The sequence below is a fragment of the Podarcis melisellensis genome (genome assembly GCF_964234715.1).
Source record: "Podarcis melisellensis genome assembly, chromosome: 7".
NCBI lineage: Eukaryota > Metazoa > Chordata > Lepidosauria > Squamata > Lacertidae > Podarcis > Podarcis melisellensis.
The window spans coordinates 59935065-59949772 of NC_138539.1; the positions used below are offsets into that span (position 1 = coordinate 59935065).

Consider the following 14708-nt stretch of genomic DNA (forward strand, 5'->3'; position numbering starts at 1 on the left):
TTGGCTAATTACGGGTGTCACCCCAGGGCATTTCCAGGGGAAGGAGGGGAGAGATGGAGCGTCCCAGCGGCTGAACATTTTGTAGAAGAGATGGAAGCCATCCATCAGCAGCTCCAGCTCAACTTAGAAAGGGCTAAGGCACAATATAAGAAGCAGGCAGACAAGAACAGAAGGGAAGGTGAAACCATAAGGGTGGGGGATCAAGTGTGGTTGTCAACCCAAGGGTTGCCGTTCAAAGGGGGTTGTAAGAAACTGAGGCCCAGAAGATTGGGACCCTTTGAGGTGATTCAGCAGGTCAACCCGGTAGCTTTCAAACTCCGATTACCCAATCACATGAAATTGCACCCAGTGTTCCACAGGTCGTTACTGTCACCATACAGGGGAGGAGGTGAAGGGGAGCACGTCAGGGGACCAGCCTTGGAAGAGAGGGAACGCCGCAACCATGTAGCGGAAATCCTCGATTCCAGGTGGAAGGGAAATCAGGTGGAGTATTTAGTGGCGTGGGAAGGGGAACCGGAGTCAGAAAACACCTGGGTAAGTGCGCAGGAAGTCAATGACGAGGTTTTAACAGAAACGTTCCATCAAAGGTTCCCGAGGAAACCTCAGCCGATAGCAAGGTTTAGGAGGGAGTATTTCGGCACCACCGATGAGGAAGAGGAAATGGAAGGGTTCGCGGAGTCGGAGTTGGAAGAGGGAGTGGACTCTGATGACGAAGAGTACCTAGAGAGTAGGAACAGCAACAAGTGGAAGGAAGTGTTCGCGACGTCGGAAGATGAGGGAGGTTCTTTCAAGGGTTTTACCTCCTCACCGCCAGTAGGAGAGGAGACGGGAGGGGGTGAAGGGGGCCCTGGAGGGGAGGTGGATGTCAGGGAACTGACATCTAAAGCGCCGGAGGCGCAAAGGCTCACTGAGGGTGAGAGAGCAGTAGCAGCGGAAGAGGGAACCAGTAGAGGGCGAGCAAGAACTCCAAGGGAAAGTGAGTCGGAGGGATGGCTCAGAGACGCTTCAAGCGAAACCAGTGGGGAGGTCTCAGGACCTCCTATAGGGACACCCACACCTCGACGGAAACTGTCACGCCGAGAGGCCAGACGACGTGTTTCCGTTAAGGAGCTTTTATGTTGGAAACGTTTCCGAAAGCAGCCACTTTCGGATTCTACTAGTGATTGACGCAGCCATGCTGGAGGGGCTCCGTCACAGGCAGAGGTTTGAAAGCCTGATCAAACTCTGAGGGACTTGCATTTTACGCACAAGCAGCTCATCGTCCCATCACATGTATTATTACCTGTCTTTCACTATGAGGTCCAGGTTGGGTTACAACAAACATAACTTTAAAACAAATAAATATAAATATAAAATAAACATAAAACGGTTCCAAAATGGAACACAGGAGTGTAAATTGAGCAAAGGAGGCAGGTCGCAAAAAAACCCCTAAGCAGATAGTAGTGCTGAATCGTGGGTTGTTGGGGTTCAGAAAGGCAAATTGAAGAGTTCCTTTCCCCAGGCCCTTTCCAAATCAGGCCAAACCTCCTTGAAGTTGAGGCCAGGTTTCAGAAGGCGCCTCATTCAGTGACCTTGCCAGTTCCCTTTCTTGCCAGGCTCAGACTTACCAAGGCAGAATCGCTGGAGTGTTTTGCGTAACATTTGCATATGCTAGATGTAAATGCATATTTATAGATGCAAATTTAGAAGTAATCACTATAATTTAAATAGTAATAAAACTCATCTCCCCATAGTGAGAAAGACTGTGATCAGGTGACCTATCTGGCTGCACAGACTAACAGGTGCTAACTGTTGATGAGTAACTTCAAGGCGACTGCTCGTTTTTCTTACATTAAACTGGGTTTGGACCAGATAGAGTGCTGTCCTCTGTAAAATAGGACATTAAGTTAAGCCTCATTAGTTACTTTTCAAATGAACATTAAAACTATATTAAGCACTTTGATTTCCAAGGATGTTAACAGTTTAATTCTGTGCTTATTTGACAACCCAACTGCCCTAAAACTTGGATGGCCCTCCTACCTTGCTTAACCTCTGAAAGGTCATGCAGCTTAAAGCATTGTATCCAACAGAACTGTACACAAAGAATTTCTCAAGCCCATCCACTCCCCATTCCTGTCCCCAATGGGCCATAATAATAGCCTCCTTAGTAACACTAGGGTCTCTCTTAAGCTGCATTCATTTTGGGCACAGGTTAAACAAAGCTGAATAAGCACATTCCAAAGCAAACTACATGTTTACTGATGTGATCATGAAAAGGCTCCTTGAAAATGCAGTCCAGGAGGAGAGGAATGGCGGGCTCCTGCTTGCTTCATGGCCTCAGTTTGTCTGTGTGATATCTACGGGGGGGGGGGGAAGGAAAGCTGACCCCCCCCACCCTACATAATCCTAATTCTCTCCCCCACCCCAAATGGGCAATATTTGAAGTTCAAAAATGCCTCAAAATTTCCCATATTCAAAAGGAACGAGGTGTGCATTTAACAGCACGAAGCAGTCTCTTCCTCTCAATAGTAATAAATCTTGACACCTTTCAGCTACTCGAATCTTCAGATAGGCAGCCTGCCTATAGTTATTTGATTCAGGATTTGCCTTTGATGATTTTCGCCACAATAAATCATCAGCCTTTGGTAGGTAGCAGAGAAAAACTGGTATTCGAACAGAAGATTCAAACTTTAATCTGCATTAAAATACTGTGTAGTAACAATTGGCTAATTATGTAGTTAAATAGGATTATTGATTGACCCTAAGCTTTTGATAGCTCTAAGTTTCAAACCTCTTGAATCAAGAATTCAGTCCTTGGACATATGTAATAATAATAGTATCTCTGTGCATAGTCAGAGTGGCCTCTTCAAGCATTTATTTTAAATTTAGTTTTAGTAATTGCAGCCAGTTTCTATTCTTCTTGGAGCTGGACACCATTTATTTATTTATTTATTTATTTATTTAATGAATATACAGAGTTGCTTAACATACAGAACTAATTGAATTCATTAATTTTTGTATTTGCGTCAGCAGATTTATTTGTTTAAATTGTAGACCGCCCTTTATCCAAAGATCTCAGGGCATAAAAATGCAAAATAAAAACACAAAATGCATAGTAAGAATAAGACACCCATAAACCACCCACCCCTCCAACAAACACACTTAAAAGGACATGGAATGTTAATCAGCCAAAGGCCTGGTTGAAGAGGAATATTTTTTCCTAGTACCTAAAGATGTCTAATGGGGTGAGTGTTTAAAAGTTTGGTCGCTATCTGGTAGGCTAAACCCAGGCAAATGACACACTGTATAATGGGGTCATTAGGAATAAATTTCTAGCAGGAATTCATTTATTGACCTGTGCATGTTTTTTACTTCATCCATCTGCTTTTTATCTACTGATCTTTCCACGCTCCACCTTCTCAATCGTTCCTCTCCCCCCTCTGGCCTCATCTGATAGTGTCCCCATTTTCATCTCTATAAATTGCTTGAGGGTGGAAAGTTTACTGATTTGTGCTCACGTGCAGTTTTTCTGCAATCATATCACCAGTATATTTACAAGCAATGCAGGAACCAAGTGCGTGAGACTTTAAGCATATAATCCACATTGGCTAGGAACACTTTTATTATGAAAAGAGATTATTAACACGCACACACCTTTCTTCTAAATTTGTTTGCACAGTGACAATAGTTATGGAATTCAGAAATGAAAGAAAAATTGGCTCTGAGTGTTCCCAGATTATTGTTCAGTTAAATAGATCAAGGTGCTTTGATCTTATCCAGACTAAATGTCTCTTCCCACCCTGCTTCACCTGATGATGATGATAATTTCAAACTTGTTTAAAGTTTTAATTTTACTTTCTTCATGATAATGCCATTCACCCCCTTGTCCCCTCTGTGAAGAGGGGTCAGGGATCAGGAATTGGGTCTTTTAGTGCAAGATTCTTGCCAATCAATTACTCCACTCCCCATCTCCAACAAAGAATAAACAGGGTCTTAAGTTTTCCCCCAATTTCTTTCCCATGGGATAAACAATTGTCCCATGCTCCACTGCTTTCACTAGAGCTTTAAAGGACGGGGTGGAGGGGGGTAAGAAGATTGGGCTGTATGTCACAGCCGTAATACCAGGCTGTTCATGGTCCACTAGTGATGGAGGGCACATGCGTTGAAGGGCAGTCTGTCTTTCTGCTCCTCACCTTGCATGCAGACTTTTAAATTGAGCCAACCACCCGCTTCTCCTGTTTATTGAGGCACCAGCAAACTCTGCCGTATGTGATTACTTCTCAGAGAGTAACAGTGTATGTACAGTCGTTCTTTTCCCTTGGAGGCTACAGACCAGAATCTCACTTACACTACGGGTCCTTTGCATCATGCTGGCAAGTATAAAACCAGCCTTTAAATAGATCACATTCTATTTACACTGAGGCCTTGGTGCCAATATAAATGTGAGTCAGGCTTTATATCCTGAGTGCTGAGGTGCAGGCAATGCAGCTTATGCGGGATTTTCCACCTATATATGTACTCATGAAATGGAGCCTCCTGTCAAAAGGCACGGGTGTGTGTGTGTGTGTGTGTGTGTGAGGGGACCCTAATTCTTCAGAAATGTAGCATTTGGCATACCGTGTGTTTACTCGGCCAGGCTTAAGGCCCACATACCTTGACCTGACTTCATCCCTAAATCACTGTGACGGCTTAAATTGTTTTAGTGTTTTTCAAGTGCACAGCTGGGCTGTGTTTAATTGCAAGGAGAAAGAGAGTATCAGAAAAGGGAAAAGGAGCGAACCACATGATTTGCAGAGAAGAATCCAGTTTTTCCAGAAACCCACAGCCCAAATTACACAGAACACTCTTGGGCTGAAATGGTTTCTGTGGAGGTTTAACGTCCTAGTTTGATTTCTGTGCAGATGAAAACATTTAGTTTTCACTTCAGTAAACAGTGCAGACACTCTGCCAGGTAATCCTGGAAAGCAGTGAAACGCTGCTTTTGGCAAAACAGATGCTGCCTGTACTGCTGATGGGCTTGAGGCAGTTTTCTTTTTTAAATAACAACCTATATCAAGCCGAGAGGAAACAAAATTATTCTGGAGGCCCTGAAATGTTGTGGTATTTGTGATTTTCTGTTAAAGTTGCCAGTAACAGCATCACTTCTTAACATACCTGCTTACATTTCCCCTTTTGTTTTATATTTACCTGCCTTCCCAGTCAGCCTGATAAAGAATTCTGTTTGACTTGAAAGCTTGCCCAAAGCTCTTTCATTACATAGTTCAGTCGAATGTTCAGCGACCTACTTAATGTGCTGTCTCTGCCATGCTGAGTGTTGAGCTGTTGCATTTGATTTGTCTCTGTTGTCTGAATAACTCTGTGGGTAATTGTTTAGACCAGAGTTGGGGGAACCTGTATGTTCTTGAACTCTTTACTCAGCTGCCCCAGCCAACATTTAAATTGTTTAATCTACTCTTGGATAACTTTTAATGGTGGTTACCAATTTCCACAACACGTTGAAATTTGTATTATGACACCCCTCCCCCCACCTCTCCTGTAAGCTATCTTGTGAATGTGTTCCAGACTGAAAAGCAGGGTAAAAAAAAAAATGGTTCAAGTTGCATTTCAGCTATAATTAAATTGAAATCCACAAAGATAAAAGAGCACCCATCATAATTTGGTTCACAGAAGCCAAGAGCTGCCATATCTAACTACAATCGTACTTTGGAAGTCAAACAGAATCCGTTCCAGAAGTCCATTCAACCTCCAAAACGTTTGGAAACAAAGCACGGCTTCTGATTGGCTGCAGAAAGCTCCTGCAGCCAATCGGAAGCCACAGGTGCCCCATCAGACGTTCGGCTTCCAAAAATAGTTTGCAAACCGGAACAGTCACTTCCGGGTTGGCGGCGTTCTGGAGCCAAAACATTCAAGAACTAAGCTGTTTGAAAACCAAGGTACTATTGTATTATTAATGGAGTAGCCTGCAACCACCTGGGTCTTTAATGTTCTTGTTTTCATCCTGCATTTATGAAAAATTTAAGGAAGCAAGTTCTAAGCTAGAGACTTCCTCAGAGAAAAAACTTGTTCTCTCCCCATAGATGATATTGGGGTCAAGCCTAGGTGTGATGGGGCAGTCATTCAGTTATCTGTCCTGTTCCCATATGAAGCAGTGTCTCGTTAAGGGTTAAGAAGGGAGCACACAGAATGTGGGCTGGTTGTGTGAAAGAGAGCCTGCCACTCTCACATGTAATTTGGCTTTTAGCTGCATTTGTGGGCAGGCACCATTATCCACAAACAGAAAGGGCTAAGCTGCCAAAGTGCCACTTAAAATGGATTTAGCAAACACACCCAGTGGTTTATGTGAGCAAACCAGTGCTACATGAGAAAAGAGATTCCCAAACCAAATAGGCATCTTTAATAGGTAATTGGCTCCCACCAGTTAAAAGAGCGGAAGCTGTAAATTTCCCCTGCTGAATGTTGTGTGCCGTGCTGCTATTTATGAAACAGGTGGGAAGAGATGGGGAAAGTGGCACCCTAAACCCCCAATGTGCTCATCAGCCGTCACCCACCCACCACAAGTCCTAACTGATTGCTCATAGCCCATGTTTTAACTGAGGTTAGTAGCTGTGTGCAATCAGATGATATTTAATGCATTTGTCTTGGTATCAGGTTCTCCTGCCCTGCCCAGCAACATGGTATATTTTGGAAGCTCTCAGGATGAGGAGGAAGAGGAAGAAGAAGATGAAGAAGCAGAGGACACGAAGCTGACCACAAACAATGCTTCGTCTTCATGCCAGACGACCCCCAGGAAAGGGAAAACACAGAAGCACGTTCCAAATGGGCATGGTAGGTCCTTAAATATAGAACTTCATTTGACAGTGATGAGTCAGGCTATGTGTGCTTAGAGTTAAAGACGGCTGAACTGAGTTCTCCTCCAGTCACTTTGTACTTGTGCAAATAGTATGAAGATTAAATGTTATCATCTTGCATTGTATTCCCACCCCCACCCCCTCTTATTTCTTGGGGAATGGAGCAAATATCAAGCTGTTTAAACGCTCATGGTGATGACTGGCATGCAGGTACGATTTATTTAGAGCCAGTGTGATGTACTGGACTAGGACATGGGAGACCAGGGTCCAGATCCCTCCTTGGGCCAGCCACTACTTTTCAGACTAGCTTAACCTTCAGGGTTGTTGTCAGGCTAAAATGAAGATGGGTAGCACCTTGTTCCACTTGGAGAAATGGTGGAATTATAAATGCAATTAATAAATAATATTTTCTTAAGAGTATTGAAGTTAATCAGCATGATGTCCAAGTTAGACCCATTGATTCCATTGTGTTTACTCTGAGTAAAACTTAGCTGAGTTACTACCTAATGAATTTAGTTTCATAGGAAGCTGCTGTATGTCAGATCGTTAGCCCATCTAGCTCAGTATTGTCAACTCTTGACTGGCAACTCCAACTGCAGTATTTCAGACAGGGGTCTCTCACATCTGGAGTTGTGAGGCATTGAAGTGGTGGCCCTTTGGAAGAAAAGCTGGTGCTGTGCGGCTGAGCTTTGCCCCTTCCCCATAGGCCCCCAAATCCTTTGGCTAATTCTGTTGGCTTCAGCCCACACTTAATGTTTTCCCTACGTGTCTTCTTTCCTTTCTTTTCTGTTAAAAACAAAACCCACAGTGTGCAGCCAGTGGCAGCAAGACGTGTGTCCTGTAAACAGCATTATTTTTCCTCTCTCTTATTTGGGATCCTGTTTTCCTAGTTGCTAGGTTAATACATTAGCACTGTCACTAATGCGGCATTTTTGTTCCTGTAGGATCACATCAATTACTTTCTTGCAAATCAGCAGAGCTGCCTGAGTCACAATGTATTTTCTTCACACGGCCTTCATGTCATATCCAGATAAATTGATCAGCGCCTTGTCAGTAGAGCCTGAAAAATGTATTCAGCACTGAGTAGCTTGAAGCCCTAAGCTCTGATAGCCAGGATGAAAAAATACCTGGGCTCCCATACCCCCACCAAAGTCATACATATTCTATTGACATTGGCAGCACCTTCACAGTAAATCAGTTCTACTTTCTTTCCCTGGGACTCAGTGATAAATTCTCTTGCCATTCACGCCCCCTTCTCCCTTTGCTGTGTCCTGTGGGGGATGCCTGGTCAGCATCTTTCGGCAGAGGGAAACATTTCGTTTTTTGCAACTCCTTTTGCATGGAGGCAAACACTTTCTCTGACTGAAGTAAATGAAAGTAGCAGGTGAAAGCTAAACCTCTTCCCAGTTTCATTCTGCAAAAGAGGGTGGGGTTCACCCTGCCCCTGTGAAGAACTGCTGCCAATAACCACTCTTTTCATATATCCAAATGCTTCCCTCAGTTAATTGAGACCATAACAGGAGATCTGCCTTGCCCTATCTTGTAACAGGATATTTCCAGTTGGAAGGAAGAGGGCAGTTGCATCCATGACCTGCCTTTTATTTAAATAGTATTATTTTAACATTACATGTTAATATTTAATATTTGAATACTTGAAGAATATTTGTTTACACTATATCTATCCATCTGTAGTCATAGACATACATACATTTATACTTAAATGCCTCCTCCTTTCTCTCTCCTTGTTCTTTTATCTGAGATCTTTGGCTCTGACTCATTTCATTTCAGGTTCAAGCCTGATTTTGACACTGAAACAGGTTTGATCCCTGCCAGGAGATGTGGGACGTGTGCACACAATTCAGTTTTCTTTTATTTCTTAGCAGTGTTTAATACCATTGACTATGTTTAGCCTAGTGGATGAGCTCAGTTGGATGGGTGTACAGGACACATTTCTATGGTCCCACTCTTACCTGCAGTATTGGTTCCAGAAGCTGGCATTGACGGGGCTCTACTTGACACCATGGCATATAAAGCCACTGAGAGGTGGGGTCATTCAGTGAATTGGAGTGAAGTGTTATCTCAGTGCTGATGATACTCAGCTGTCATGGACTGGCTAGAGACAGAGGAGTGGTGGGAGGCACCAGCTGGGGAGTCCCCGAAGGAAGATGGCTCAGAGCCAGGGATTGGTGATGGGACAACAATGAGTGGTCAGAGGGAGAAGACTGGGAGGAGGAGGTGTCAGGAGCTGAAGACATAGCAGGGTTTAGTGAGCAAGAAGAGCCTGTGGCAGAGTTCAGTCCAGAACCGGAGGCTGGAGAGAAGTGGAGTGAACAGGCAAAGATGAGGCAGGCTGCTGAAGAAGCCAGGGGGCCTCCCCCTCCTGCTGCAACCAGCTACCTCTCCCTGGTCTCCGAGAACCCAAAGAGGTATGAAGAGGGCAGAGCAAAAATAGGCAAGATGACGGAGCCTTTCATAGATTAGGAAGGAACCAGTAGAGGAGGAGCCTTAGGGAGTTGTGGGAAGGCGAGGACCTTCAGTCCCCACAACTGAGGGGCAAGATCTACCAAGAAGAATTGCTGTGCTCTCTAGGCCTGGCCTCCTGAGCTGTCTTGTTTCTTTGACTAAAGAGTTAATTTCACTGACGCCGTGTGAGTTATTGCTGGCCTGCTCCTGGCACCAGCTCTTGATTGTCTCTGCCATTTTAGTCAGATGAAACTGTGCAGATTCTGAATTGGTGCCTGGCCTGGATGCGTGCCAGTGAACTGAAGCTGGATCTTGGCAAGGCACAGGCACTGTGGGTAGATGGTTCCTGGATTCCTGTAATTAGTATTTAACCTGTTCTGTGCACAGTTGCACTCCCTGTAAAAGAGCAGGTTTGCCGCTTGGGAATGCTCCTAGCTCCAGCTTTGTCATTAGAAGCCCAAGGGTTCTTTGAGGCATTAGCTTTGGCTGGTTGCCAGTTGTGACCATTGCTGTACAAGGTATTCTTGGCCATGGTGATTCATGCTCTTGTAACCTCCCAGTTGGACTACTGTGATGTGTTCTATGTGGGGCTGCCCTTGAAGGCAACATAGAAGTTTCAACTAATGTAGAAAATGGCTGCCAGAATTTTAACTGGGATCTAGGCATATCCATACTACACTAGTCATATTATACTAATCAAGAACTACAAGGGTTGCCTATTTATCTCAAGACCCAATTTAAGGTGCTGATACCCAAATACTGGAAGGAGCACCCCTTCCTATACTACCCTGCCTTTGTTTTGAGATCTGCTGCTGAAGCTCTACCCTAACTGCCTATTTAATTGAAAGTGCTGGAAATAACAATAAAGGAGACGGCAGGCACCTTGGTTATGCAATCCCCTCCCTTTAAGAATTGTGCCTGGCCCAGACAGACATTACAACTTTTTCAGTGCCAGGTAAAGACACTTCAGTTTTTCCCATTTATTTTTACTTGTGTGATGCCCTAGACTTCTATGTGTTTTTAGCTGCAGCTTCGATATTGTGTTTTTATTGCATATTTTACTGTTTGTGATAAATATAACAGTGCTTTTTGTTCACTGCTCTGGAATCTGTTGGTAGTAAAAAAGCACTTTAATTAAATAAATAAAACCAAGAAATGTGCATAACATTCACTGCAGTTGACATCTGGCTAAAAGAAAAGGGAGGGAAATAGTTAACCACCGTATTATTGTTGCATGATTATTGCTCAACCGAAAGTGCACTGTTTGGGAGCCTGGGAGCAGGACTGATCTATATTGCAACATGAATAAGACCCAAATGCAGGGCGCGATAATTTTCGTGGTTAAACTGTTTTCTGAGATAATGCTGTGGTTACCATGTTGGGAAAGTGGTGGGGCAGGTTTGTTTTTAAAAAAATAATTCCCATGTGATATTGCCTTGTTGTATTTGACGAGCTCATTAGTTGGCCTGGGCCAGGGTAATAACAGTGTTGAAGTGTTTTCATTTGTTTTTAATCTTTAGAGCTCAGAAGCTGCAAGGCATACACAGTGAGCCTGAAACGTTAATTGTTTGTTTTTGGCCTTGTTTTTTAATATTTAGAAATTCCAAACACAAACGTTACAATACATTTTTCCAGTGCTTTTTTTTCTAGAAAGAGGTGCCGGAACTCACCATGGACTCCTCCCTCGTTCTCTTATAATTGCATTGCACCCACCTGCGAGTTCTGGCTGAAAAAAAGCCTGCATTTTTCCAGTCCATAATCATTCAAAGCATTTTTTATATCTTACTTCCTGCATACCTTTCCGCAAAAAGATACTGTTGTTGAATGAGCATGTACTTACTGTGTGACATCTTTGTAGAAACTACTGCTGCTACTCAAAACTTTGTTCCTTGTCATTGCATCATGTCGAGTAGGAAACAGTTGGCAGGCTTCTGGCAAGTGCCACTAGCTTTGTGTCCTCATGAGTGCTCCGTGAAACCATTGGCGTTCCACCTCCCTCCATGCCCAGCTCAGTTTTAACAGTGTGGACTGGAAAAGGATAGTCAGTTGTGTTTGTGGTGGGTTTTGGCAAATCTTCTCTTGTCCTCCTCTTATCAGTGTGAAATGCTTTGATACTTCATGTTCTCCTACAGCTGCAGAGCTAAAGTCCCTGATGAGTGTTTGTGTCCACAGACCAGAAGTGGCGTCACTAAAAGCATGAGAGTTCTACTCTTGCCCTTGTGCCCCCTGTGATTCTGCTGTCCTTTGGACATTAAGCAATCTGTTGTTTGAGAAAATGTTTCTCTTGGTGTCTGTCACACACTTGCAAGTGCCCCATAAATGCTAGACATTATAACCACTACCACCATTATCCACATTATCTCAGAGAAAGGATAGTGGCCTGTGGGTTGAGGTGGCTTGACCAGTAACCGACCTTGCGTATGTATGCTACTTGCTTCTTGGTAGTGATGGTCCACCCATTGGTCCTGTGAGGCTGCTCTGGCCAAGCTTTGTGACATCAGGTATGGGGCAAGTAGGGAGACAACGGGGCCAAATAGAGGGTTGCGCCTGCAAAACCCTGCCCATAGTACCCTGCAAAATAAAGAAATTCCTTCCAGTAGCACCTTAGAGACCAAGTTTTCGTGTGCATGCACACTTCTTTCACACGAAAGCTCATACCAATAACAAACTTAGTTTGTCTCTAAGGTGCTACTGGAAGGAATTTTTTAATTTTGTTTCAACTATGGCAGACCAACACAGCCACCTACCTATAACATAGTACCCTGCCTTAGTCTTCTGTACATTGAGGGCTGCAGAGAACAGTAAACAGATCTTTGAAGCTGAATGTTTGGGATTTCAAAGCACCACATGGGATGAAAATGGGCCACCTGATACCACTGGCCTACCATTGGCACAGAGACGGATGGGGAGAGAAGGATTTGGTGCCCACCAGTCAGATCCTCAGATTCCCCATCCTTGTTTTGTGGGATTGTATTCTCCTCTCCCCTGCAGCTCCCCAGATTTGCTCTGAAGGATTGGGGGACCATTCAGATCAGATTTGACATTGGGAAGGAGTGGTGACTTTGGATATCACCCAAAAGTATCAGCTTGTCACTGCTGCTGCTTTTGTACTGTTGTTTTCAAAAGGAGTCTGAACTGGAATCTGTGCTTGTCTTGTTCTTTTCCACTGCTTCTTCTGCTCACAAATGTTTCTTCTCCCTTCACAGTCTTCAATGGATCCAGCAAATCAACAAAAGAGAGAGAGCATGCTCAGAAACACAGAGTCAAAGACACAACGCCAGGAAAGGATAGAAATGGCGAACACAGGACTGAGAGTCGCAAAGACCAGGCTGCTGCTAATCACCATTCTTCAACAAACATGGGCTTTTCCACAAAAGGGCTCAATTCTAACAACCACCACAACCTTCATCGATCGGCTCAGGATTTAAGGAAACAGGTAGTGTGTGGTGCACCAGTTGGGACAAAACTGTCCAAATTTATCTTGAGATGTTTTGAGGTATATTTAATGCTAGTTCTAATTAGGGTGCCTGTTATGTTGTTGTATTGTAAGGAGACACACACTTTATTACCGTACCTTAGTTGTGTGAGGGTTCTTCTTATACAGTTTTAAAACATCTGTCTGATTGGTTGTAAGAACGAATTCACATGACCATATTATTCTGTGCGACCAGGATAGCCCAGTCTTGGAAACTTGAGTTCCATATAGGTTTCCTTGAGGACAGGGTCTTTTAAAAAACCTATTTATTTAACAAATAAAAGAGAGAAAAGAATTCTTAAAACAACAACAGTACATTACATGGCACATGATACTTACAGAAGATTCCCTTCCTACCCCAAATACATTATAAGCAAAACCTGTTTCTGGGAGGCAAGCTCAGCCATGATTAACATATCACACCCCCAGTTGACAGCAAAAGATTGAATGGCTACAGTTAATAAACACATCCTCAGTTTATTTCAAATTTACCGAAGAGGTTCTGTAGGAAAACTGCTGTGTCTGTGCTAAATTTCAGCAACTCAGAGTTTAGAGGCTCTTATCTATACAATGTCCCCCCTGCCTTTTGTTGTGCTCTCAATATCTATTTCTCTCTCTCTCTTTATGGTAATGATTCTTAGATATAGTGCCAGAAATCTCTAGTACCTCCATGAACCAACAGAGCCTAAAGCAAGGCTTTGTTTGGCTGATGTTTATTCAGCTGGAGAAGGCTTGGAAAGACCTGAATGCTTTTGGCTGTTTGCCTATTGGCACTCCTTGAGGTAACTTCCCTATCCATATTTAGCAGTTAGGTCAGGAACCCCCAAGCCATGATTTGCCAATATGTGCCTGCCTGATTTAGATCTTTGTAAATGTAAACCAATAGACACCCCCTTGAGAGTTGCATGCAGAACCAGAAGGGCTAACACAGATGAGATTGACTTATAGATCAAGTTCAGATGATCTCTCTCAGCACTAAACATGGTTTATGAAGCCAGAAGTGAGTGTTGAGACCGAGTGGCCCTGCTTTGCCTCTCCACCTCCTCTCCTTAGGCATCAGTTTCAGTTCTCTGCTACTGACTTTCATTAAGCCAAGAGTTTCCTGTTATGTCTAAACTAGAGAACTGTGGCTTAATGTTAAGTTAACAAACCAGGATAATAAACCAGGGTCATGTCTTGGCTTTTTACCATGGTTAATTAAGAGATATTAAGTTCCCCAGTTTGGACATTACAGGAAACCTCTGGCTTAATACAGGCCTGTGAATGAGGTGGTGGAGCTAGCATGAAAGTTGAGGGGGGGTGGAAAGAGGTGCTGGACAAGATGGTTGGCCCCTGTGCTCATGGTTTATGAAGCTAGGAAAGATCTACCAAACCTGACCATAGTAGTAATATCACCATTTATTCCATTTGCTTCCTAAAATTTATATACCGTTTGATTGTAGAAAAAAACAACAACTCAGCTTTCCCTGTGTTCATTTGAACAAGTAGACTGAGCAGAATCTGAAGATGGAGGTTCTTCAACATCCAGAATGAGAGAGCATTAGCAATATGATCAGAAATTCCTTATATACACACATATGTTTTCTGGATGGTCCAGAAAAGCACAGGAGATGTGACTCGACACAGGTATTGGTATGCTGTTAAAAACAGCAACAGGAATAGGGCCAGCATTGTAGTGCAAACAGGGTGGAAGCTTAAGAAAAAAACAGGAAAATTATTCCCTCCACGTGCCCCCTCAGTTTCTTGCAGATAATCTTGCAAGCCACCTGTGTGAAAAGGTTTTGATGGCACTTCTAAAGGTGTACTTTCCCCCTTAGTCTTCTCATACAATTGTATCTCTCTGAGATAGCGACATCAGCACATGCTAAACATAAACAGAACACTCACAAGCATAATACTGTAATGAAATAGTGGGGCAGACAGATAATTAAAAACCCTTTCCC

General features: G+C 43.4%; 1 protein-coding gene across 3 annotated transcripts in view; it reads left to right on the forward strand.

The window, feature by feature from the left end:
- The window catches only part of JARID2 (jumonji and AT-rich interaction domain containing 2), a 191274-nt gene that overhangs the window by 143254 nt on the left and 33312 nt on the right, over positions 1–14708 (forward strand). For all 3 annotated transcript variants that reach the window (XM_081919374.1, XM_081919375.1, XM_081919373.1), the window contains exons 5-6: positions 6628–6804; positions 12497–12726. In XM_081919374.1, coding sequence (XP_081775500.1) covers positions 6628–6804; positions 12497–12726 — 407 coding nt within the window. The remainder of the gene's footprint in view (positions 1–6627; positions 6805–12496; positions 12727–14708) is intronic.